Consider the following 23,120-nt stretch of genomic DNA (forward strand, 5'->3'; position numbering starts at 1 on the left):
TGTCTTCTGGATGGACCAGGTTCTGTCTGAGGGTGTTGTTGGGTTTAAAGTTTACCAGGATGTTGTGTTTGGAGAAGATTCTTCTAAGTTTCTCTGCGACTCTTGCCACGTATGTGGTGATGGTGCCTTTGTGTAAAGGATGTTGTTGTTAGGTTGGTAGCAGAGCTCTCATGTTTAGTGTTAAGTTCAGTGAGATCATGGAATGGGATCAAGAATTTTCTACTGACAGGAAAAAGATCTCAGCTAACATAGCCGTAGATCACAATGGATAAGTCTCTGTGGTGCATTTATTTTACATTTATTTTGCTACCTCTTACTAGAGCTGTCTTTAGTAAGCACAAAATATCTTTGGTTGTACACCTGTGCAATAGCAATAAATTATCTTGATTCCTGTTAAATGTACTTCCTGAATGAGTGACTTTTCAGGCTAAAATAACAAAATGACAAATACAGACAGAAGGACGACTTATTTCTTCTTTTATAATGCATTGCATCACCACCTGGTATCAGAACAGGACTCATTGTTGGAAGATAATCAAAAATCAAACAACTTGGACTCGGATCAGGGACAAAAATGTGGTTGTAACATCTCTAGATATAAGTCAGCTTTAAAAACTAAAACTATTATTCATGAACTACCACTAACACTAATGACACAAATTTATATATTTTTATTATGTTGTTTGAACCCAAGGGTCTCATTATCTGAATTTTCTAACTTATTGGATTGCTCTATAAGTGCCCCTTTTTTTTACTTTGAGCACCCGCCCCGTCAAAGGTCTCTGCACGGCCCTGGTCATCATGTTAATGTTATTTTGCTGTTTGATATTTGAACACATTTACTAAAACAAATACTAACTGATAACTCTTTCTGGTCATTGATTTTATGACCAGTTTTATTACAGATGTTTTTGAGCATGTTACATGAACAGAAAATGAAAAGATGGTAAGGAGACAAGATTATTTATAATGGGTTAAACTTATTTACAGATCAAAACCAGTAGGACCAGTTATGTACAGTTAAAGCAGGATTAACCTGAGTGACTCTTCCTGGATCATTTATTTAAACTGAGTGAGCAGGAAGTCTTTAACAGTGCAGCTGGATCTGCTGCAGGAGGATCCAGACGTGGATGGAGGGCTGGAGCAGACCCGTGGCTGAACGTTTCTGGCCAGAGAAACATCATACAGGACGGTCTGCAGAGAGAGCTTTGGGACGCTTCCTCTCACTGTCCACTCCATTGTCCATCTACAGGGCCTGCTGGGCTGGCTCAGACGATGGCTGTTACGTCTCTGTGAATGACTTGCCTGTAAACAATAGTGGTGGTCTGCTGGTACCTCCTCCAGGACAGAGCAGCACTGACCTCCTCCACACACATCTTCCTCAGACTCATCCTCCAGACCCACAACTTCACCAGCATAGATGCAGATGTGCAGCACAGTGCATGCTGACCTGTAATAGATTAAAAAAGGTTTTTTACAGAAAAATGTAAAACAAAACATAACCTGCAGTACACTGGTTCTGTTCAGTTTAAAGAAAAGCAGCAGGGAATAGTTAAATAAAAACTACAGAGAATTTACATTTTTAAGACAGATCTAATCATTATTAGGCTTAAGTTGAATAAACAAATGCACATTGAAAACACTTCAGTGCTATTTTATTAAGAAGCCTGTTTTTTAAAGCATTTTACCCCCATTTGATGCAAAATAAGAAGTTCTAAGGTCCAGTTTACATCAGAAAACATCCTGCTGCATTCAACATTTATAATGCATTTGGTTTATATTAATTACCTACATGATAATACTCTGTAGAAATGTGTTGTGTACGTTTGACAAGTTCATTCTGTAGCTTAAAACATACATGAAACCATCTAAAGTTAACATGTAAGTCCTGAAAGCTTCTAGAATAAACAAAGTTACTTTACCTGAAAACATTTGTGAACAAACGCTGCTGAAAGACGTGAAGCTGCTGCAGCTCCTTAATAATCCTGCTCGATTTTCGCTAGCTTTAGCATTTTTCCTTTGCGTGTAGCTGCCGCCACGGCTGTGACGGGACCTACGGGTCACCGTAGAGGTGAAGGCTAGACTGTCCGAATTCAGAGTCGCTGGATTCCGGTCTTAGCAGTCTAGCAAGGACTAGACCGGCGAAGACCCGTACTCGTAAGCATCCTGCCCGTAGATTCGGACACACCCATTGTGTCTAACATTGTGTCGCCCAGAGACACGCTCCCATTTACTTTAGACTGATTTTTATGGTTAAATGTTACAAAGCCGTCAATATTTTTCAACAACTGGGCATCATTTAAACATTTCAACAACATTTCGATGGATATTTGCAGAAATTAACAGTTAAACAAAACACATTGTTCTTTTAAAGACACACAACAGGCAAGTTCAAAGTGAGCCACAATGAAGCTGCTTACTGAAAATGTCTTTATTTCTCCTAAAGGGCCCAGTCCACAATACAGCTGGCCAAACCTGCCGATCTGGTCAGCAGAACAAGAGGTTCTCAAGCTAAAGAGGCCAAAACCTACCTTAGAACACACGAGTCTGTCTGACAGTACCACCGATTACAACAGCACCGCACACAAAAAGCAGCTAAGTTATTAAATCTGTGTTAGTCAGTTCTCATCATGATGCTCTCAGCCACCAGCTGCACACATACATGGTACAAGACTCAGCAAAAACACTTATGTCTAAATGCACAAGGACACAAAGCTGCACACAAATATGTTCCAAAATCCATTTTTGCGCTATGAAATAGCATGTATGTGTTCAGCAGAAATGCAGTAACTGGAAATATCAGCACATATTCAGAGTCAGATATCAGAGTTGGGTCTGAATTCTCCATGTTTAGAGGAGTCGGACAGACCACTGGGAGGCAGCACCTGTGTTGTCGGACTTATCAAGCTGTTCAATCCCAATTAAAGCCAGTTTATTCAAAGTCAGTGGATGAAGAGGTGGTATCAGACACCAGCGTCCTCGTGCGGATGAGTCCCAGTTGGTTTAATAACAGATTTCTCAGTTTATGTTATTTAAAGTGGAGAACAAAGCTCAACCAGGAAGCACAAAATCCTAAAAGACAAACATGAAAGAGTAATATCTCTGTGTGTTTGTGTGTGGTTAATCCTCCTGTGTGTCTGGGCTGTAATCCACCTGTGTGTGTGTGTGTGTGTGTGTGTGTGTGTGTGTGTGTGTGTGTGTGTGTGTGTGTGTGCGTGCGCGCCACCTGACGTCAGCATGTGTTGCTGTTTCTCAGGGTGAGTGGGGGAGGAGGGAATAAATGATAACTAGTGTAAAGTCGAGGAAACAGAGCCTCCAGCTCCAAACTGGTCCTGATGTTTCTGATTCCAGCTGCAGGAGCTTCAGCTGCTGAGCCCGTGAGAGTTCTGGATCTGGATCTGATGTCGACCCCTCGGAGCTGCGACAGCTTTGGATGTTGTGTGTGCAGCAGACACCTGTGTGTCCCTCTCGGCAGGAGGAGCTGCAGCCGCCTCTGGCGCTCACTGAAGCCACAGATTGTCTAATTAGATTAAGCGAAGCTTTACTCAGATAATCATTTAGCCGCTCTGGTTTTTGTTTCTTTTCCTTCTAAAGGAACGCTGCCTGAGCCTGTCGTTGTGTTGAAGAACATTCTAACTCTAAACCTCTCCACAGTTTGGTGAGGACAACTGTGGTCTGGAGGCAAGAGAAGGGTAAAGAGCTGCAGCGGGGACTGTTACGCTGCCCACAGTAATTGGACTAAGACCTGCTGCCACTAACAGGAGGCCATGGGGGAATTTTCTGTGAGTATGATGGTTCTTCTTTGTCTAGAAATGGAAGCAATGAAGGTTTTATTCTGATAAATTGGGAATCATGAAGTGATTTCTAATGTTTTACACCTATTGAATATTCAACCAGCAGCATGTCGATTTATTTTCTTGGTTTTATGCTGTAAAAAAACAATTTATCTATGTCAAAGGTGTTTTTCTACGAGTCCACGTATAAACCTAGCCATGTCACGACTTGTGTTCACCTGACTCTACACTCCATGGCTGTTCCCTTGAGCACGCTGCTTCTCCCTTGCTCAGATTAAGCTTGACTGATTGACAGCGCCTGCAGCTGAAGGCACTGAGGTCGCGACCTGCTGCAAACACATTTAGGCTCAGAGAACTTAGCACCGCACCTTGATGGATTTAGGTCCAGGTCAGCCCAGCACCTTTTCTTTTGGAGTTAGAACCTACAGGATGTTGCTTCTAAACTAACAGCTATATTCAAACATTTGAGTCACCTTCTACACCAATGGCGGGTACAGAAAGTATTCAGACCCCTATCGGTTTTTCACTCTGTTATATTGCAGCCTTTTGCTAAAATCGATTAAATTGGTGTTTTCCTCATTACCCACACACCACATCATATTGACAGAAAAATATAATTTTAATAATTTCTGCTGATTAATTAGAAAGACAAACTGAAACATCACATGGTTCTAAGTATTCAGACCCTTTGCTGTGACACTCATGTATCTAACTCAGGTGATTTCCTTTTCTTCTGATCATCCTTGAGATGGTCCTAAACCTTCATTGGTGTCCAGCTGTGTTTGATTTTACTGACTGGACCTGATTAGCAAAGCCGCACACTTGTCTGTATAAGACCTCACAGCTCACAGTGCATGTCAGAGCAAATGAGAATCATGAGGTCAAAGGAACAAGCAAGGCACCGACCTGGACAAGGTTACAAAAACATCTCTGCTGCACTTGAGGTTCCTAAGAGCAGAGCAGAAACCCTTCCTAGAGCAGGACGTCCAGCCAAACTGAGCTACCGGGGGAGGAGAGCCCTGGTGAGCGCGGTAACGAAGAACCCAAACATCACTGTGGCTGAGCTCCAGAGATGCAGTCAGGAGAAAGTTGTAGAAAGTCAACCATCACTGCAGCTCCCCCAGTCAGGACTTTATAGCAGAGTCATTACTTGTCCAATACATTCCACACAGTGAAGCATGGCGGTGGCAGCATCATGTTTTCAGCTGCAGGGACAGGATGACTGGTTGCAATCGAGGGAAAGATGAATGCAGCCAAGTACGTAGATATCCTGGACTAGAACCTTCTCTAGAGTGCTCAAGACCTCAGACTGGGCCGAAAGTTTACCTTCCAACATGAGAATGACCCTAAGCACACAGCTAAAATAACAAAGGAGTGGCCCAGCCACTTAAACCCAATTGAGCATCTCTGGAGAGACCTAAAAAAGGCTGTCCACCAACGTTCACCATCCAGCCTGGCAGAACTGGAGAGGAACTGCAAGGAGGAATAGCAGAAGATCCCCACATCCAGGTGCAAGAAAATTGTTACATCTTTACCAAGAAGACTCGTGGCTAGAGCCCTGCACTGAAGCCCTAAGCCCTCGGGTTGGCCCGGCCCGACGGCCCTCGGGCCGGGCTTTGGGCCAATGACTGTGTAATTACCTCGGACACGAGCCGGGCCGGGCGCTTTTATTTTTAATTGAATTCATAAAAAAATTTGAAACACTAAATCGCTCAAGAAAAGATTCCCATCTGAACATCTGAGCTGGACACTGCTCGGCGCAGCTCACTGTCAGCATGTACTACATAAGGTACACAGCGAGCTGAAGATGTGGAGAGGGGCTTGGAGCGCGTCGCAGAACCAGAGCGCATGCGGGAAGATTCCTCCGACTGAAGCTAGCGTTTTCCAATCCCTGTCTCTCAGAGACTTGTCACTTAGAAAATGTTCCCTGATTATGAAACTTTGGCTGAATAGCGCTTGTTCCTGTCTCCAATGTGGCGACACATCCAGGAGCCTGTCTGAGGAGAATCCCAGAATCTCACATCCTCTTCAGCTCAGGAAGCACCTATATGATTATGCAGAAGCATGATGCATCAACCCGATCTCACAGTAAGACCGGGTTGGAACTGTTCAAGTTTACACAGACAATCTTTACATTTAGAATTGGAATACAGATGTAAAATTAATGCAGTAAAATATAAAGCATTTTATTTAAATATCCATTCATTATTTTGTAAGCACAGAGAGCCGCATCAGATGGATGGAAGAGCCGCATGCGGCTCCAGAGCCGCGGATTGCCGACCCCTGACGGAAACGCAGCAGTAGAGCCCTGCGCAGGACTGTTTTCCCGCTCCTGCCCGCTCCCGCTGAATTTCTGACAATTACCGCCCGCAACCGCAATGTGCGTATTACACTCCCGCCCGCACCTGCAGCGTGCATGTCTACTCCCGCCCACAACCGCAAAACTCGGAGAAATTATTACCTCACAATAAAAGAGATGTATTGAGTTTGCGTCCTCTCTGGTCCTGGAGAAAACATGTCACAACCCGCGGCTCTTCCATCCATCTGAGGCGGCTCTCTGTGCTTGCAAAATAATGAATGGATATTTAAGTAAAATGCTTTATATTTTACTGAATTAATTTTACATCTGTAAGTCAATTCTATGTAAAGATTGTCTGCGTAAACCTGAACAGGTCCAACCCGGTCTTACTGTGAGACCGGGTTGACGGGTCACGCTTGTGCGTAATCATAGGCGTTTTATGAGCTGAAGAGGATGTGAGATTCTGGGCTTCTCCTCAGACGGCTCCTGGATGTGTTGCCACATTGGAGACAGGAACAAGCGCTATTCAGCCAATTCTGAGTTCACGAGACTGGAGAAATTCATGGAAAAGTGGTCCAAGTGATCATCAACGTGGATGTTAAAATCACCCACAATCACCAGTCTGGACAGCTTCACAGTGGAGGATAGAAAGTCACTAAACTCCTGGAGGAAAGAACTGTTTGGACCAGGTGGACGAGAGACCACAGAACAGTAGAACGGGTCCTTACGACCGACTTTGATCAGCTGCAGGGAACTCCAAGGGATTCCCTGGCCGGCCGAGAGACATTCCTTCTGTCCTGGGTCTTCATTTAGGTCTCCTCCTGGTTTGACATGCCCAGAGAACCTCACCAGGGAGAACGCTGCTTCCTGTAAGTTAGTAAACAGCACCATCTTTGCTGCTTCAAAAAGTATAGAGATTCTTAGCGGCAGACACAAAACAGATTAAAGAATGCACCGTAGAAAAAGTATGTAAATCTGAACGTTTATTCACCTGTGACTGAAGCAGTACAAAGAAATGGAGCAAGCGTTTTATTCGTGGATGGAAAAGACAAAAAACGTGGGTTCAGAGGTGCCGATCGCACAAAGAGGTGGGGGGGCGGTGTTACACACACACACACACACACACACACACACACACACACACACACACACACACACACACACACACACACACACACACACACACACACACACACACACACACACAGTTGAGAGCTAGAGGTGTATCAAATGTCCCACAGGCACTTTTTAATTATATATTCATAATAAATGTAAAATTATTTAAATTTCATCTAGCGGTGGCCATATCGTATATTTCATATTTCTTGGCCAGAGAAAAAAAGCTATCATGTTAAGCTAAATGTATGATGATGTAATTGCATCTACTGAAGATCACATGGGTCATGCACCGTGGAGTTATTAGTTATTAAGGCAAACATGGCTGGAGTCTAACAGTATTGACTCATATCAGCGATTAAACTATAATGACTCAGAGTCTCTGGTTGCTCTTTTATGAGTATTATTTCCAGGCTACTGTCGCCGTAACCCACGCCTTACAAACTCTTAACTTGTTCAACAGAATCGTTCGTAATGGAGTATTTACTAGCACAGCAAACTACAGCGGAAAAAAACAGAACCGAAGCAACATTTCTCACTCGCCTTCAAAATAAAATGTTAACCCTATAGTTTACTATTCAAACCCTTACAATATGTTTGAGATAATTTGGCCACTCATGCTATCCGTAGATGTTTCCCATGGGAGGGAGGGGTTTGGCTCGTCTCCGCACAAGCAGGATGGAAAAACAGAACTCTGTTGGTGTTGAAAGTCCCCAATTAATTATAAACCAGGATGCCAAATGCAAAGTTTAGAGCAGCACATTTATCCAGACGCTCTCAGATTGAGCAAACTTGTAAGAATACACGTAATAGCTGCTTAGAGATGGAGCAACATGTTGCTAGCAGAGCAGCTAATTGCTAGCATAGCAGTTTGACTCGTTATATCGATATAAAGATGCAAAGTCATCTTATATCTTGTTTAAAAACTATACCGATATTTAAAAAATATCGATATATCGCCCAGCCCCACCAGGAGCTAATGCTAAAAATGGCCAACTGACACTAAATAAGCCATGAAGTAGTAAGATCCTAACTGTTGGACTAACACATTTTATAACAGGGGTGGGGAACCCTGGTCCATTGAGGGCCACTATCCAGCACATTTTAGTTTTAACTCCGCTTCAACACACCTGATTTCAATCGGCAGGTGAGTAACAGGCTTCTGCAGAGCCTGATGAGTTGCTGAACAGGTGAGTCAACCAGTGAATTAGACGTGTTGGAGCAAAGACCTGCAGGATACCAGCAATCGAGGACCAGGGTTCCCCATGCCTGTTTTATAACATACAAGTCCAGTAGCAACAAAGCCAGGTCACCATCAGTCTGTGATTTCGTAGCCTTCTTCAGCTCCCTTAAACTTGTGTATGTCCCACGGATGTTCACTCTGATTTTAGCTGTTTGCTTCGCCTCCAAAACATCTTACTCTTCCAGGCGCCATTGTGATGCAGACAAAATAAGCAACTCTTCTTCTTCTTGTGCAATCAGCAAACTGATAAAGCTAACTGCTAGCCTTTATATGAGCTATCGGCACAGTAAACAGCTGTAAACCTGGTACAGACCTCCCACTAGTGGGCCATTCCCATCTGTACCGGGTCGGCCCGGGCCGGGTAGCGTAGGTTGTTTACATATCTGGGTGGCCTGGTATTTTTCCGGGCCAACCAAGGCTCATTCTCAGCCCTCTTCTCGAGGGGGTCTGCTTCAGGCCGACCAGGGTCAACACACCCAATGCTGACAGCAAATTCACACCTTCCATTAGAGCAAGCCTCTGATTGGTGGGTAGAATCAGCCCACATGGGCTTAAGGCAAGGATGTGTGGAATCAACCGGGCCAGGCTGAGGCCGACTGGGGCTACCCGGCTCGGGCCGACCCGGTACAGATGGGAATGGCCCATAGCATTCCTACCTGAATGCATATGACCCTCTTTACACACTATCACGCCACACCTTCAATATCACAGGCTGAAGAATAACCCCCTGCCCCCCCCCCCACCCTATGGCAAAAAGACCAAAAGAAAAAAATGGTCCTCACAGACCCCCTCCCCCAGTTTTATTCTGCGATAAAACTGTTGGGCAAAAACCTTGTTTGAACCTCAAAAACTTCAGGAAATGCAGAAAATGTCTTACTTGTACTATGATTAAACCTGTGTGGTCTTTGCAAGTCACACGCTCCTTTTGAAACCATTTCCCTGAAAAGTGATCTATAAAGTATTATATATATGTTAACTAGCAAAGTCATATCCAAACTAACCATAGGTTAAAACATCACTGAACAATGCCATCTGAGTCACAGCCAGTTAGGAGATATTTAAAACCACTGCTCAAAGGCACTGTGGACTTTGAGCAGATGTTAGTGATATTGACAAAAACACCTGGTAAAGTGTAAAATATTAGCCTTTGTGAAAATATTGAGTAAGAAGTTGGTTAATCAATGCTTTATTATCTAACTGGGCCATGTATTTAATCTGATGTCTCTGTGTTGTTCTAAATGTGGTAAAATGGTAAATGGCCTGTTTTCATGTAGCGCCTTTAGGGTTCTTCAACCCCCAAAGGTGCTTGACAATGCAAATCTAAGCACATTGTGCCCAGGGGTCCCTGCAATGACAATCCAACCCTGCCTCAGATCATTAGTGTTTTTCTTTGCTATTAGAATGACGTTTGTTATCCCAATATTTGTGCTTTCAAAATGAGCCACACAGTCTCTTTTCATAAAAAAAGCATTAGTTAAGACATTTTTATTTTTATTGTTCATTTTTTGAATCCAACAAATAACTTTAAAACGATCTTTCAGTGCTTACAAAACGGTGAACAGTGAAACTACAAAATCTAGATGCAGAAGTTGCTTTGCTAATGGGTGGGTTTAGTGAAAGAGATTATAACCAGACCATAACCTTTTAAAAGAACTGCTACAAATGTGTACCTTTTACTACTAAGGTACTTATGTGTACCTTTTACTACTAAGGTACGTATATGTACCTTTCAGACAACAAAAAATGGTAGATAGATACCTGAGGTCCAATGATATTCCTTAGGCTGAGGTAATGTCATTTTTGTCCCTTGGGGCACAGCAATACCCTTTCCATACCCGTATTTTTGACTGTGTTCAGTCGTCCTTTATTTAAATAAAGGACTCTGGTAACGCAACAGATCACTGTTATTACTATTAGCAGCTAAAAGGGAGCAAAGCATGACTTTCATAAGAAAGTTCATCAATAGATTCAAAACAATTCTAGTAAAAAATATTTTTAGGCTTGTTTGTACAAATGTTATTTGTTGATCTGTTAACACATTTTTACAGCTTCCCTTCTAGGTTCTGCTTTATTTTCACAAAACAAATCTGCTTTATTACTCTCTCAACAGTCACAGAGTCCCTGTCAGGCACGATCTGCCACTCAGGCCTGCCACTGAGGCTGCATTTATTGAAACGGGTCCGTCGAGCTCCTGACGAAGAAGACATGGCCAAAAACTCGTTTCGTGGCTCCAAGTTTAGACGAAACACCGAGGCTAACCATGAACCGGAGTTCAGCTGCTCTCTGCAGGAGCTGGGCTCCCTCATGGCGCTACGAGGAGAGGAGGCAATAACCAGGATTCACGAAAGCTTTGGAGATGTCAGTGGACTGTGTGTGAGGCTGAGGACATCACCTGTAGACGGTAAAGCTATCTGAAAGATTCCCTTTTGCAACCATTTGGTTTCAGTGACACTGAGCATGAAACCTTGAGCTCAGTAACTTTTCTTTAGCTGATGATTGCAAAGCAGTTGGTTAAATTGTGAGGAAACAGAAACCATGCTTGAGTTTTATTAACCATTAGTAAACAATCTCCATTTGTTCCACCGTTGGCATTGAGACAAAATTAATTCTCTCACTCAAAGACTCTATACGTGTCTAACAAATGGATGACTGGCTTGTTCTGAACAAACAGGTCAGCCTTTATGCCACATGACCTGATCCAACCCAACCACAATCCCTCCTTTGGATGGAAGCTTGTATGAAGTCACATGGCCTGTAATAACTGTTAGTTGCAATGATGTAGCGTTGAAAATGTATCCATGGGCGTATTCTTTGTCTTGCCCAAACAGCTGCATACAATGAGGTGACTCACAGCCCCCCACCCCCAGGTGTGGGCATTATTAGACCAACAGAGGACATGTTAAGGCTGATTGTGTTCTCTAGTTTGGCTTAAGGGACTGTTGAACGTGTGAAGGTCAAAGTCAACTGTGATCTGAAACCTCCGTTGATCCTGCTCTAGATCCTTTATCGTTGGTAAACAGTGTTTAGTTTTTTTATGACGACATGATGAAGGGTCCAGAGTTAAGACAATAGTTATTTATGCACAGCTCCCTTCCTTTAGGAATGTGGTAGTGGGCTGCAGCCAGCAAGGCCCGCAGAATTACTACAGCTTAAACTGTGTGTGTTCAATTAAATAGTATTTGTTTATTTTGAATATTTTTTATTTTCTCTTTTTGGAAACATTTCTCTTGGCTATGGCGCAACTTCAACCTGGGGTCTGTGACCCCCAAGGGGGTCCTCACAATTTAGTCAGTGCTGAGATTGTGACGTACTAAAATTATATTTGTAAAAATGACATTTATAAAATATCAGTAGCACATCAATTAGTATAATCCAATGTCTGTGTAAGAGTTACAACTGTATGTCTGTATAAACATTGTAATTGATCACGTGTTTCTGTGGGTAGGAGTTGGGGTTGGGGGTTCCTGGATTGTCTTTGATGCAGGAAAGGGAACCTTGTGGAAAAAAGGATGGGAACCACATGTCTGTGGATTTCATTGTTTTTTACAATCAGATGTCAGCTTGTGTTGTTGCTGGGGGGACGACCCTAATCTGCCTAATGCCTTCAGAATCAGTAGGGCAGGCTCTTGTTAGTTAGTGTTTTTATCCAATCAGCTTTCAGATTTGCCTCACTGGGCCAGCTAGCTGGCTCACAGTGACGTCAGGGTTTTTTGTTCGCTGATTTGATCTAGTTGTGCTAGCAATGTACGTCCTCAGCAATCTAAAGAGAAATAAAATGGCCTGTATTTTATATAGCACCTTCTAGAGTCTTGGAACCCCCCAAGGTGCTTTACAACACAGTCAATCACCCATTCACACCCTGGTGGTGATGAGCAACAATTGTAGCCACAGCTGCCCTATGGTGCACTGACAGAGGCGGGTCTGATGTACACAGGCGCCACTGGTTTCTACAACCACCACCAGCAGGCGAGGTTGATTAAGTGTCTTGCCCAAGGACACAACGACAGTGACAGACTGAGTGGGGCCTGAACCGGCAACCTTCTGATTACGGGGCGAGCACTTAACTCCTGTACCACCATTGCCCCAAATAAAGTTGGTCTAAGAAAATGTTAAAATTCCTTTTTCAAGGTGGTTTTAAGATAAGCTTTGCAACATTGTTGGCTTGTAATTGTAACATCGTGGTGGTGAATTTATTTGTAAGCTAATACTGAGGGCCCAGGTAGCAAACCCTGCCACTGAGTCACACCATAGGTGAGATTCCTAATCTGTTGTGTTAACCCTCTGGAGGCAGGCGTTGCAGATTAGCAACGTTAAAACCTACCTACCTGGTTACTCCACATATGTATTTCATGAGCATTTTTTTTTTTACTCAGGAGCACCCCTGAAGGACTTAGTTGTTCATCTTTTTATCAAAACGTATTTTAAGGCTTAGAGGGTTAAGTTATTAACTCTAAACATCAACAACTGAGCTGTACTTCAGTAGAATAAAAACAACAATAGGGAACATCTAACACTTACAAAAAAATCAAAAGTGTCCTGTCCTGGCAAGGAAAGTCAGAACTTCGGCAGGTGAAATAATTCTAGATAAGAAAGTAGTTTATCGTAAATCCTCTAATGTTAGCCGGTATTTAATTAACTGCTGGGTATCATATTTTGGCCGGTGTCGGACTCGGCGGAGGTGAATAATGGCCGTTTTTTTTATTGTGGCCGGGTGGAATGTGGTAACGAGCAAGTACGGGGCGCGGTTGTGTCATCCATCTCACTTTTGATTTGCCAGTGATAGACCGCGAGGGTAACTTTAACCGTGCGGAGACAAAAAGGAGGCGAAAATTTGATATCAAGTTCAAAGAGAACGTGCTGATTATGCTGCAGAACACTCTGGGGAGCAGTAGCAGAGGTTGTATGAACTAGTCACTAGTCGACTTCACTGCTCTATAGTGACTTGTTATGCCTGTCATCGACTAGTCGCTGTCACGTGATAATGACTGGCAAGATGCAGTCCACGCAAAAGACAGCAGCCTGCTGTCAGCAGGTGACAAGCTCCTGCGCGTCGGGGGCAACGCGCTGTGCCAGAGCGTCGGTACTGACACCCGCCGTAAAACGGACATTTAACCAAATTGTGACGTTTACCCTCTTGCAATTTAACCTTTCCCTCACCCCATCCTAACCTTAACCAGCTTGCACATGCAAAGCTCTGATTGTTGACGAGCTCCAGACTTCTGTGTCCTGAGCACGGCCACAGTAACATTATCAATTCAGGTGTCGCCACCTCAAAAACTAATTTAACACGCGATCGTTCATGTCGGCTCATTTCCTTTTATATTTTCTGTCTTTTATTCTTTTATTTGTGCCTGATGCATTTTGCTGCTGTGGATCGGGGCGCGTCACCTGTTTTGTCCTCGGTGACTCACCTAACTGATGTGGCCGGCGAGCACACCGCTGTTTTTGCGGTCGGTAGATCTTTTAGAACTGCAGTTCAAAGGTAACTCATAAGGTGAATATATATGCACCCAGGTAGCAGTTTTTCTTTAGGATTGAGAGGAGATGCAGGAAGATAATAAACAGGCAGGACAGAAAAATTGTCAAATAAAAACAAGTTAGTTTTTGTACCTGGTGGTTGCAACCAACAGACACCACTGAAGGTAATCAGAAGTGAGGAACAGAAAATGAAATAATTATTTTAATGTTTAGAGCAGCAGGAACTCCGAGAGGCTGCAGGCGCATCAGTGAGTTTGCGGCCGCTGCACAGGGGGAGGGGGGAGAGGGGTGAAGCAGAAACTACCGTTGTTAAAAGAAATGTGTTTAACTTTGAAAATGTGGGCGCAAATTTAATTATCAAAAACTCCAGCGAACCATTAGTTCATTTTGCTCAAATAGAAATTGAGGCCTGCCTCTAATTCTGGTCCTCCTTCCAATAAAGGCCTGGAGCTTGATGAGCTTGAGTCAAATACAGGCCCAGGCCTGTATTAGAGGATTTACGGTATTCATTTTTCCTCTGAGACCAGGGCTGGTGTTTGACGTGAGGTATACATATATAACCCCCCCCACCCCCCCCACCCCCCACCCCCCCCCCGGATCTCTAAAGGAGAGCCCTGGGAAAGTCATTTCAGCTGCTTGTATCTGCAATCATGACCACAGTCCAGAAAGGTGCAGTTCTGGGAACACCTAAGATAAGCCCCCTTCAGACAGGCCATGAAAAACGGAAATGTTGGTTGATGTTTACCAATATCCGGGTACAGCCTCCCCCCCCCCCCCCCCCCCCCCCCCCCCCCCCGACATCTGGAACTTTTCCCTGCTGTGTGAAGGCAGCCGAAAGGACAAGTTCAGGTACAAAAGTGGTGTGTCTGAAAACACAATTCTGGTTAAAAACCGGACTGAATTGTCCACACATATTCCAGAATGTCAATCTGAAAAGGGTTATACTGTGCAGAGCCCTCAAGCTCCCAGATCTCTGATAAAGGACCCGAACTTAGTAGGATGAGTTCACTCCCGGAGGGTGAGATGGGAATTTTGTTTTTTAACACAAACACAAAGAGCTATTCTGTGCTAGAAAGCAGCCTCATGACCGTGGGATTGCAGTGGAGTTTCACAAAGTCATTTAAACCAAAACAGTACAATAGCATTCATAGCCTTGTGATACCCAGGATGGACATGGTCAGTCCTTGGAGCTTTGCCACTGTGAAGCGGTCTGGGTACCACAACAACAGCTACTCCAGAGACTGATCCATACATAAGTCCCCCAGCTCACGTTCAATACTGGAGTAAGTGTAGGTTGAATGAGGAGCTCCTCAAATGATGGCTTCCACCCCCCAACAGCCAAAACATCTCCCCCTCCTAACTATAAACAGTCAGAGTGAGTTGCCACATTCCTTTGCTATACACCATACAGCTTGTCAGAACATCTTGCTGATCGATATTCTTCCAAGGCCTTGCCAAACTTCTCAAATGCCCAACCTTTACCCTCAACAGCTGCCACTGCTGCTCACCGCTTGGCCCTCCAGTCGTTTTCAGCTGCTTCTGCAAACCCACATACCAACCGGGCCCTGTAGTACTCCTTCTGCCTCCCCTAACCTCTGCACAGTAAAATGAGCTGTGTGAATCCAACATTTAAAGAGTCGATTTCAACACAACCCCCAAAATAAACATGCATAAACATCCCCAAAATAGGGCAAACTAACTAAAAACATGACTACCCACAATGCACCTTGCCCTCTGCAACTGAAGAAGGAGAGGAAGAAGAAGGCGGAGCTTACTAATGTACTTTTTACACTGCTTCGGAGTAATTTTCATCAACACCGGAGTATAGAGTAATAGTAACTCCAAAAGAGTACATTTTCTTTAACACCTGACAGGTCACACTACAAAGTGTCATTAAAAAAATTCTGTTTTAACTCTGAAAATTAACTCCAACACTGCAGGACAAAGGGAGGTATTTTACACTAAATTTCATTTAACTGACTCTGACAGAGTTCCCATAGTCTGACACAGCTTGTTCTGCCTTCCAGGCATTGTAGTTCATTGTGTAAAAGTTTTATTTACGTGCTTTTATTTTGACATTGAAAACTCCCGTAGAACCGGAAGTGCTGTGTGAGCTTTTATTTTGACATGGAAAACACCTGTAAAACAGGAAGTGCTGTGTACGCTTTTATTTTGTCATGGAAAACACCTGTAGAACAGGAAGTGCTGTGTACGCTTTTATTTTGACATTGAAAATTCCCGTAGAACAGGAAGTGCTGTGTACGCTTTAATTTTGACATGGAAAACACCAGTAGAACAAGAAGTGCTGTGTACGTGTGTGACTGTGACACTAGCGACACACGCTGATGCAGAGAGATCTTTTAAAAGAGAGAAAGACACTCTAAAAGATCAGAAAACCGGCAAACCTTTGCTTAACTCTTGAAGAAGCAACGCCTGTATGTATTCTTATTTGTTTTTCCACGGTTTTCATTGATACATTTGTGCTAAACGCAAGTTTGTAGAGCTAGCTAAACAAGTGGACATTTTCTAGCTACTTCTTTCTACCAGCAGTCGGCGCTGTTGCATTGCGTGTTAAACTAATAATAATTCATGTATTTGTTGTTACCTACATGCCACCCCTTTTGTGGGCTATTTGTTTCATTCACAGGTGATTTTAGTTAACAGTTATAAGCTTTTGAATTCAATTTTATTTTTACTGTGAATTAGATATTGACGAAGAGAGAGAAATCACTCCATTGTTTTCCTTTTCGTTTTCAATTTTACTCTGTATTCTAAGCGATGCCAAGTATGTGTAATAAATTTGGAAACTACAAGGAAACATCTTTCGTCATTGAGTCGGAGTTTAGCTCACTGTCTAGTTGAAACTACTACTACGTCTCAGCAAGGACAGTACACTGCTTATTTAACACTTCAGATTTGGTGTTCACCAGTGAGTATGGGGTCACCAGCAAGATGGCACCAGCAACCTTACAGTCACAACTAGCTGGCTGAAGAACTGCAGACCAGAACAGGGCCCGGTCAGATTAAATGGCCCCCCACTGCACTTTGGGCATGGTCAAAGAGGCAGGAGTTGAAAACTGCTTTGACAGTCAGGGCCTATTCTTCGACCCGAAGGTACAGGGAAGCTACCGGTTCAGGGTAAATTTCTACAGGTGGAGTTAACAAGATTCTCATCCCCATTCTTTTGGTTTTAACCTGGAGCAACTCCAGCGAAGCAGAGTCCAACCCATCTCAATGACAGAGCATAGGCTCTGGAACCCATATATCTGTTGAGGTTTCCTATGTTTAACCAGTAATCATATTGTCCTTCACTAGCTCTGGCTCCTTCCCCTCCAGAGACGTGACATTCAGTGTCCCCACAACAAGTTTTTAATTCAGGGGATTGGACCAGCCCACATAACTGTTTCAAGCTGGGTCCAGCCTAGTCCCATGTACAAAAGCCTACCCACCAGGTGCTCACACACGGGCCCGACCTCAGACCTGGCTCCAGGGTGGGGTCCTCTGTTGCTCTCTTTTCATACTCATGAATAGTCTGTCATACCTCTATATGTCTCTTCACCAAATACCAATTTGAAATTGGTGGTCCCACTAGAGGCAACACACCATGGACAACATGGCTCCTTGGATCATGTTTTGGTACTAAAGTTCCTCCAAGATGTCAGTTCAAGGAGGAGAAAATAATTAGTTTGTATGAAAAGGAAGAACAATGAAAATGGCATAAAACATAGACTTTGTGACTCAGGTTTTACACAGAAAAGTAGTGGTCCTCTGCATGAATGATGTGGAAAGTGACCACAGCACCAGCTCAGATCAGTTTGGACTTAGTTTCATCAGACCTACCTGACCAACACAATTCTACTGTTATGAGACTAGGTTGTGTCTGATATCGACCCACAGGAAACCTTTTCCTCATATCTCCCTGAACTGCCTCTCATTTTTCTGACCATTGACATTTTCCACTCATCATTAATTCACTAAGTCTGCCCATCTTCAGTATTTTGACTCCTGCTGACAGAGAGAAGTAAAATGTCAGCAACAGCTTGAAACCACCGGAAAATTCATTACGCTCACTTACTTCTCTGCATGTCTCTGTGACGACAGCTGGGTACAGACTCATAACTTTCAACATAATCCCATTCACCTGAAAGCAACACTTTAGTTGCTGAGCCTCATTTTAAACATTAAGAGGAGAGAAACCCTGGGATGCATTTCTGCTCAGACTGCAGCCAAGCAACAGCTGGAGCATCTCATCAGGGATCCGTGTTTGTCCCGACATGTTTTTCATGTCACTGGTGTAACTCACTTGCTACTCCTGGGCAGAGACAACTATCAGGCCTAATACATCATCACAAACCAGCTTTGGAAGTATGGATGGATGGATCCAAACCTACATGATTTTTATTAACTCAAATACACGTTTGACATGAGCCAAGTTTTTCTAAACAGAGTTGAGCTTTGCATGTGAACACTAGCCCAGAAATCTTGATGGATCGTAGCAGAAGCAAAAAGATTTTTTCCAGCATGTCGTTCTAGCCGTGCTCCATAGGAGTCTCAGAAGACCCAAACAAGTTTGTGTCTTTCCCATCAGAGCGCTCTATCAGTTTGGTGGGCAGAATGTTACTGTGACTGAGCAAAACTAAGATAGTGACGGATTGTTTAAAAAGGCATCAACGTTGAACTATTTATACATGGTCTTGTCTTTGAGACATAAACAGATAGAGCAGGGGCGGTCACTGGTTGGCAGTGGCAGCTGGCGAATTTCCTTTTTGGTGGGGTGCAATTTAACAGGTGGGCCGAAAAGAACATGCCAGCCGAGATTTGCATGTCCTGTTATAGGATGGTGCATATGAATAACAAGGTTTTTAAATAAGTTTGTACTATTAGCATGTTTCTTATTTCCTATACAAAAAATGGTTTGTGGGCAGATAAATAAAAAAAAATTACAGTTTATTTGAAAAATATAATAATAGATTTTAAAAATGTTTATCATTTCGAGTCACATTCCTTGTTTTATAAACCAACAGAAAAATTTGAGCAGACAGAAAAAATATATATAAAAATACTCACTTGACATTAGTCTCTAACGTGTTTAAATAAAACGTGTCAAAGCACAAATATTTCATTGTTATTTCATCATATTTCTAGTCAAAAACAAAAGGTTTTCAGGAGAAACACGGATCAGAAAAGTGTTCACATTATGGATGTATTAAAATAGCCTCATCGCTCATAATTCTAATAATTAAGTCTGAAATTTTCGGTTGGGATGACTGAGCTGAATTAAGATGCACTATCCGCACATTACCACCAGGGAACACTAAATCACCATTCTTATGAGTCACACTGACAGACCAGTAACAGTCCAAAAGGTGCTTAATATTCACAAATATATAAAAAGTTCAGCATAAAAACAAACAAAGCTCATTTCATGGAGTTGAAAGCATTAACTCAGTCTTACCTTTGACACTTTAAGGTTTTAATGATCCATGTTATATTGAAGACATCCACTTTTTTACATGCAGGAGAGTGTTCAAACGTCTGTGATGCCATATTCGGTCATTTTGCAGTTCTTCATAATAACAAAACTCCATGAGGTGGACTCAGCTACTCTCTTTCTCTCTCTCTTTTATTTCATTCAAATAAAAACAAATAAAACATATAAACAATAACAAATACACAACAAAAAATCAAACTTGAATGAAAAGGAGCAGAATGAAGGAAAACATCTTATAATTTCTGCCCCCTTTTCCAGAAGAAATAATCAATTTATATATAATTACCATTTGTCAGACACACATACAGATTCATTTTAAACTTTTTCCTGTTCTAAATTCCAGTGTGATCATGATCATTGATTGAATTTACATTTTCATAATTATTTAGTACACTCAGTTTGGTACATTTTTTGAAGATGTCAAATGACAGAGTTTTTTTCATTTCCCTTTTAAGGTTATTCCATAATTTAACACTATTTACATATATATTCCACTCCTTAATTTTAGTTCTAAATCTGGGTTTTGTAAACACATCAGTTTCTTTCAGCATGTAATTACTAGTTCTCTTTTCAAATATCCCCTGAATGTCTGTTGGCAGAATACCTAAATTGGCTTTATACATGATTTGTAAGATTTTCCAGTCTTTTAAATCATGAAATTTCAGTAATTTATATTTAATAAACAATGGGTTCGATGGATCTCTACAGCCACTATAATCGATGATTCTCAGAGCTCTTTTCTGTAAAATAAATAAGGGTTGTGTATAGTTTTTGTATGTTGCTCCCCAGATTTCTACACAACAAGTCAAGTATGGAACAATCAGTGAGTTGTACAATGCCAACAAACCAGAATTAGTCAGTAAAAACTTGACTCTATGTAATACTTCTAAGGATTTGGCAATTTTACCTTTTATGTAACTAATATGGGATTTCCATGACAAGTCTTCATCAATAAGAACTCCAAAAAATTTAGTTTCTTTTACTCTTTGAATTGCAATCCCATCCATTTCCAATGACACATCACTGTTCTTTTTATCATTAAACAGTATAAAATTTGCTTTATTAAGATTCAGTGTCAATCTATTTATATCAAACCAGTTTTTATTTTTAATCAGTTCATCATTTATCACTTTAGCCACCTCCTCAATATCTGATCCCGAGTAAATCAGTGTTGTATCATCTGCAAATAGAATGGTACCGAGTGTCGTAGATACATTTACCAAGTCGTTAATAAACAAAATTAACAGTTTTTGTCTGAGGACAGACCCTTGTTGCACTCCACAATTAATTTCACATAGTTTTGATTTATGGTCATTTATCTGAACAAACTGTTTCAATTTTCTAAATAAGTTTTAACCCATTGATGACCCACACCTCTTATTCCATACTGACTTAATTTTCAAAGTAACCTTGAGCTATCAATGTCGTCAAATGCTTTTTTCAAATCAATGAAAACACTAACAAAGTCATTTGTATTGTCAATTGCTGTTGATATTTTATTCGTTAATTCCATTTCCATTTCCATTCCTTTCTGGAACTGCACTGCTCTGGGTGGCTGCATGTTGGAGTAGCTCTGTTGACTATATGTAAGTTTTTCCTTTTCTTGGACAATTTTTCTTCTAGTTTCTCAAGAAAAACTGTTTTTTTTTTGGACATTTGACTTTTCTGTTTCTGGTGTTGTGAAGCTTGGAGGATTTTTACTGCTATTTTTTCACGTTTTGAGCATTTTTTATGATGTGTAATCATGGCAACAAGCTGGTTTACAATTGGGAGCAGCTGATTAACATTGGGAAGGCTGAAATAATACCTCAAATGAAGCCACAAATCCCAAATGAGCTAAAACGCAAGAAGCGTGGGTGCAGAGCGGGAGCAAAACGGAGACAGAGAAAGAGGAAATTCAAACCATCTCTTCCATCGATCATAATGAGCAATGTGAGATCACTGGCCAACAAGATGGATGAACTCCAAGCCCTTTCAAGGACTCAGCCAGAGTATCGGCAGTGTAGTGTTATGTGTTTCACTGAGACGTGGCTGCAGGACCATATCCCTGATTCCAGCGTCTCTCTGCCAGGATTCCTGACTGTACGAGCAGACAGAGATCTGAAGAGGAGCGGGAAAAGAAAAGGAGGTGGAGTGGCAGTGCTTGTTAACAACAATGGAGCCATCCAGGTCATGTCTCAGTGAAATGTTGTCTCTGCAGCCCAGATATTGAACTCTTGGCAGTAAGTTGTCACCCATATTATTTGCCAAGAGAGTTCACCAGTGTTGTCTTGGCAACCGTTTATATTCCACCTTCAGCCATTGCTGAAAATGCATGCGATGCCATCATTTCCGTTGTCGCTAAGCTACAAACCCAGCACCCCAATGCATTTGTGGCTACATCTGGTGATTTTAATCATGCCTCGCTCTCTGCTACACTTCCAACATTTCAACAGTTTGTTAGCTGCTCCACCAGAGAAAACAAGACATTGGATTTGTGTTATGCAAATGTAAAGAATGCATACATGTCCAAAACAAGACCTCCTCTGGGACAATCAGATTACAATCTTGCTTTTCTCTGCTCAGAATACAAACCACTTGTTCAGAGGCAACCTGTGACAAGAAGAACTGTGAGAAAATGGTCACAGGGAGCTGAAGAAGCCCTGCAGAGTTGTTTTGAGACCACAGATTGGATGAGCACTGTCAGCTCCCTTGGGCATAAACATCCCAGCTGCTGCTGCTGATGAGAAGAGATAATTATGTCTAGATGTGGACTGGAGATTAAATTATACAGCCCTGATGATCATTTCATGAATGTCTTCTTAACCCTCCCACTGTCCTAATAGGTGTGACCTCGCGAGGAAAGTTGACCATTGAGCAGGATTGATGGTTTATCCCTTGGGTCCATGTGGCAGGGGTGAGGAGATAGCATCACCTCACCCCTTGGTTACATTGTGATTTCTTAGTAAATATTCTATTTGGTGAGAGATAGACTTTATTGTATTTATCCTAGTGAATCTATAATTAAACGAGTAAACTAGTAGTAGCACATCCAATGTCAAGGAAAGCAAAAAGTTATTATCAGGAGAGGGAGGATGTTTCAGTGGTTAGCAGCAGTGTGCTAGACGATGGCCCCCTCCATGAGGCCACCTCAGCTCAGCAGAACATCATTGTAGCTTCTTCTGCGGAGAAAACACTTAGAGAAAAAATAAAGTTAACAGCTGAATTTGCAGAAAATAATACAGTTAAAGAGCAGATTGTAGAAGAAAGTAGTAGAGTGTGAAAAGTGGTCAGTGTGTCCTCCAGCAGTCTAAGCCTATAGCAGCATAACTATAGAGATAACTCTGGATAACCTAGCCTTTTTAGATGGAGGCATGTTGGAGGCAGGGCAAGGGAGAGCTGTCTTTACCGACTGTACATGCCACCTCCCTCTACTCCCCCACTTGTCCAGATCTAGGCTAACATCAGATTTTAACCATAGGCCCTATCAAATAAAAATGTTTTAAGCCTAGTCTTAAAAGTAGACAAGCTGTCTGCCTCACGGACTAAGGCTGGGAGCTGGTTCCACAGGAGAGGAGCCTGATAACTAAAAGATCTGCCTTCCATCCTAATTTTAGATATTCTGGGAACCACCAGTAAACCTGCAGTCTGAGAGCGAATTGCTAGGTTAGGAACATATGGAACAATCAGATCACTGATGTATGATGGAGCTTGATTATT

The 23,120-nt window shown here is 42.3% G+C and overlaps 1 protein-coding gene across 1 annotated transcript in view; it reads left to right on the top strand.

Moving 5' to 3' along the window:
- The first annotated feature begins 3,255 nt into the window (after positions 1 to 3,255).
- LOC107396072 (plasma membrane calcium-transporting ATPase 1) overlaps positions 3,256 to 23,120 on the top strand; it is a 76,951-nt gene continuing 57,086 nt past the window's right edge. The window contains exons 1-2 of the mRNA XM_015975601.3: positions 3,256 to 3,782; positions 10,563 to 10,853. Coding sequence (XP_015831087.1) covers positions 10,658 to 10,853 — 196 coding nt within the window. The 5' untranslated portion in view covers positions 3,256 to 3,782; positions 10,563 to 10,657. The remainder of the gene's footprint in view (positions 3,783 to 10,562; positions 10,854 to 23,120) is intronic.

Source organism: Nothobranchius furzeri, chromosome 14 (assembly GCF_043380555.1).
Source record: "Nothobranchius furzeri strain GRZ-AD chromosome 14, NfurGRZ-RIMD1, whole genome shotgun sequence".
Lineage (NCBI taxonomy): Eukaryota > Metazoa > Chordata > Actinopteri > Cyprinodontiformes > Nothobranchiidae > Nothobranchius > Nothobranchius furzeri.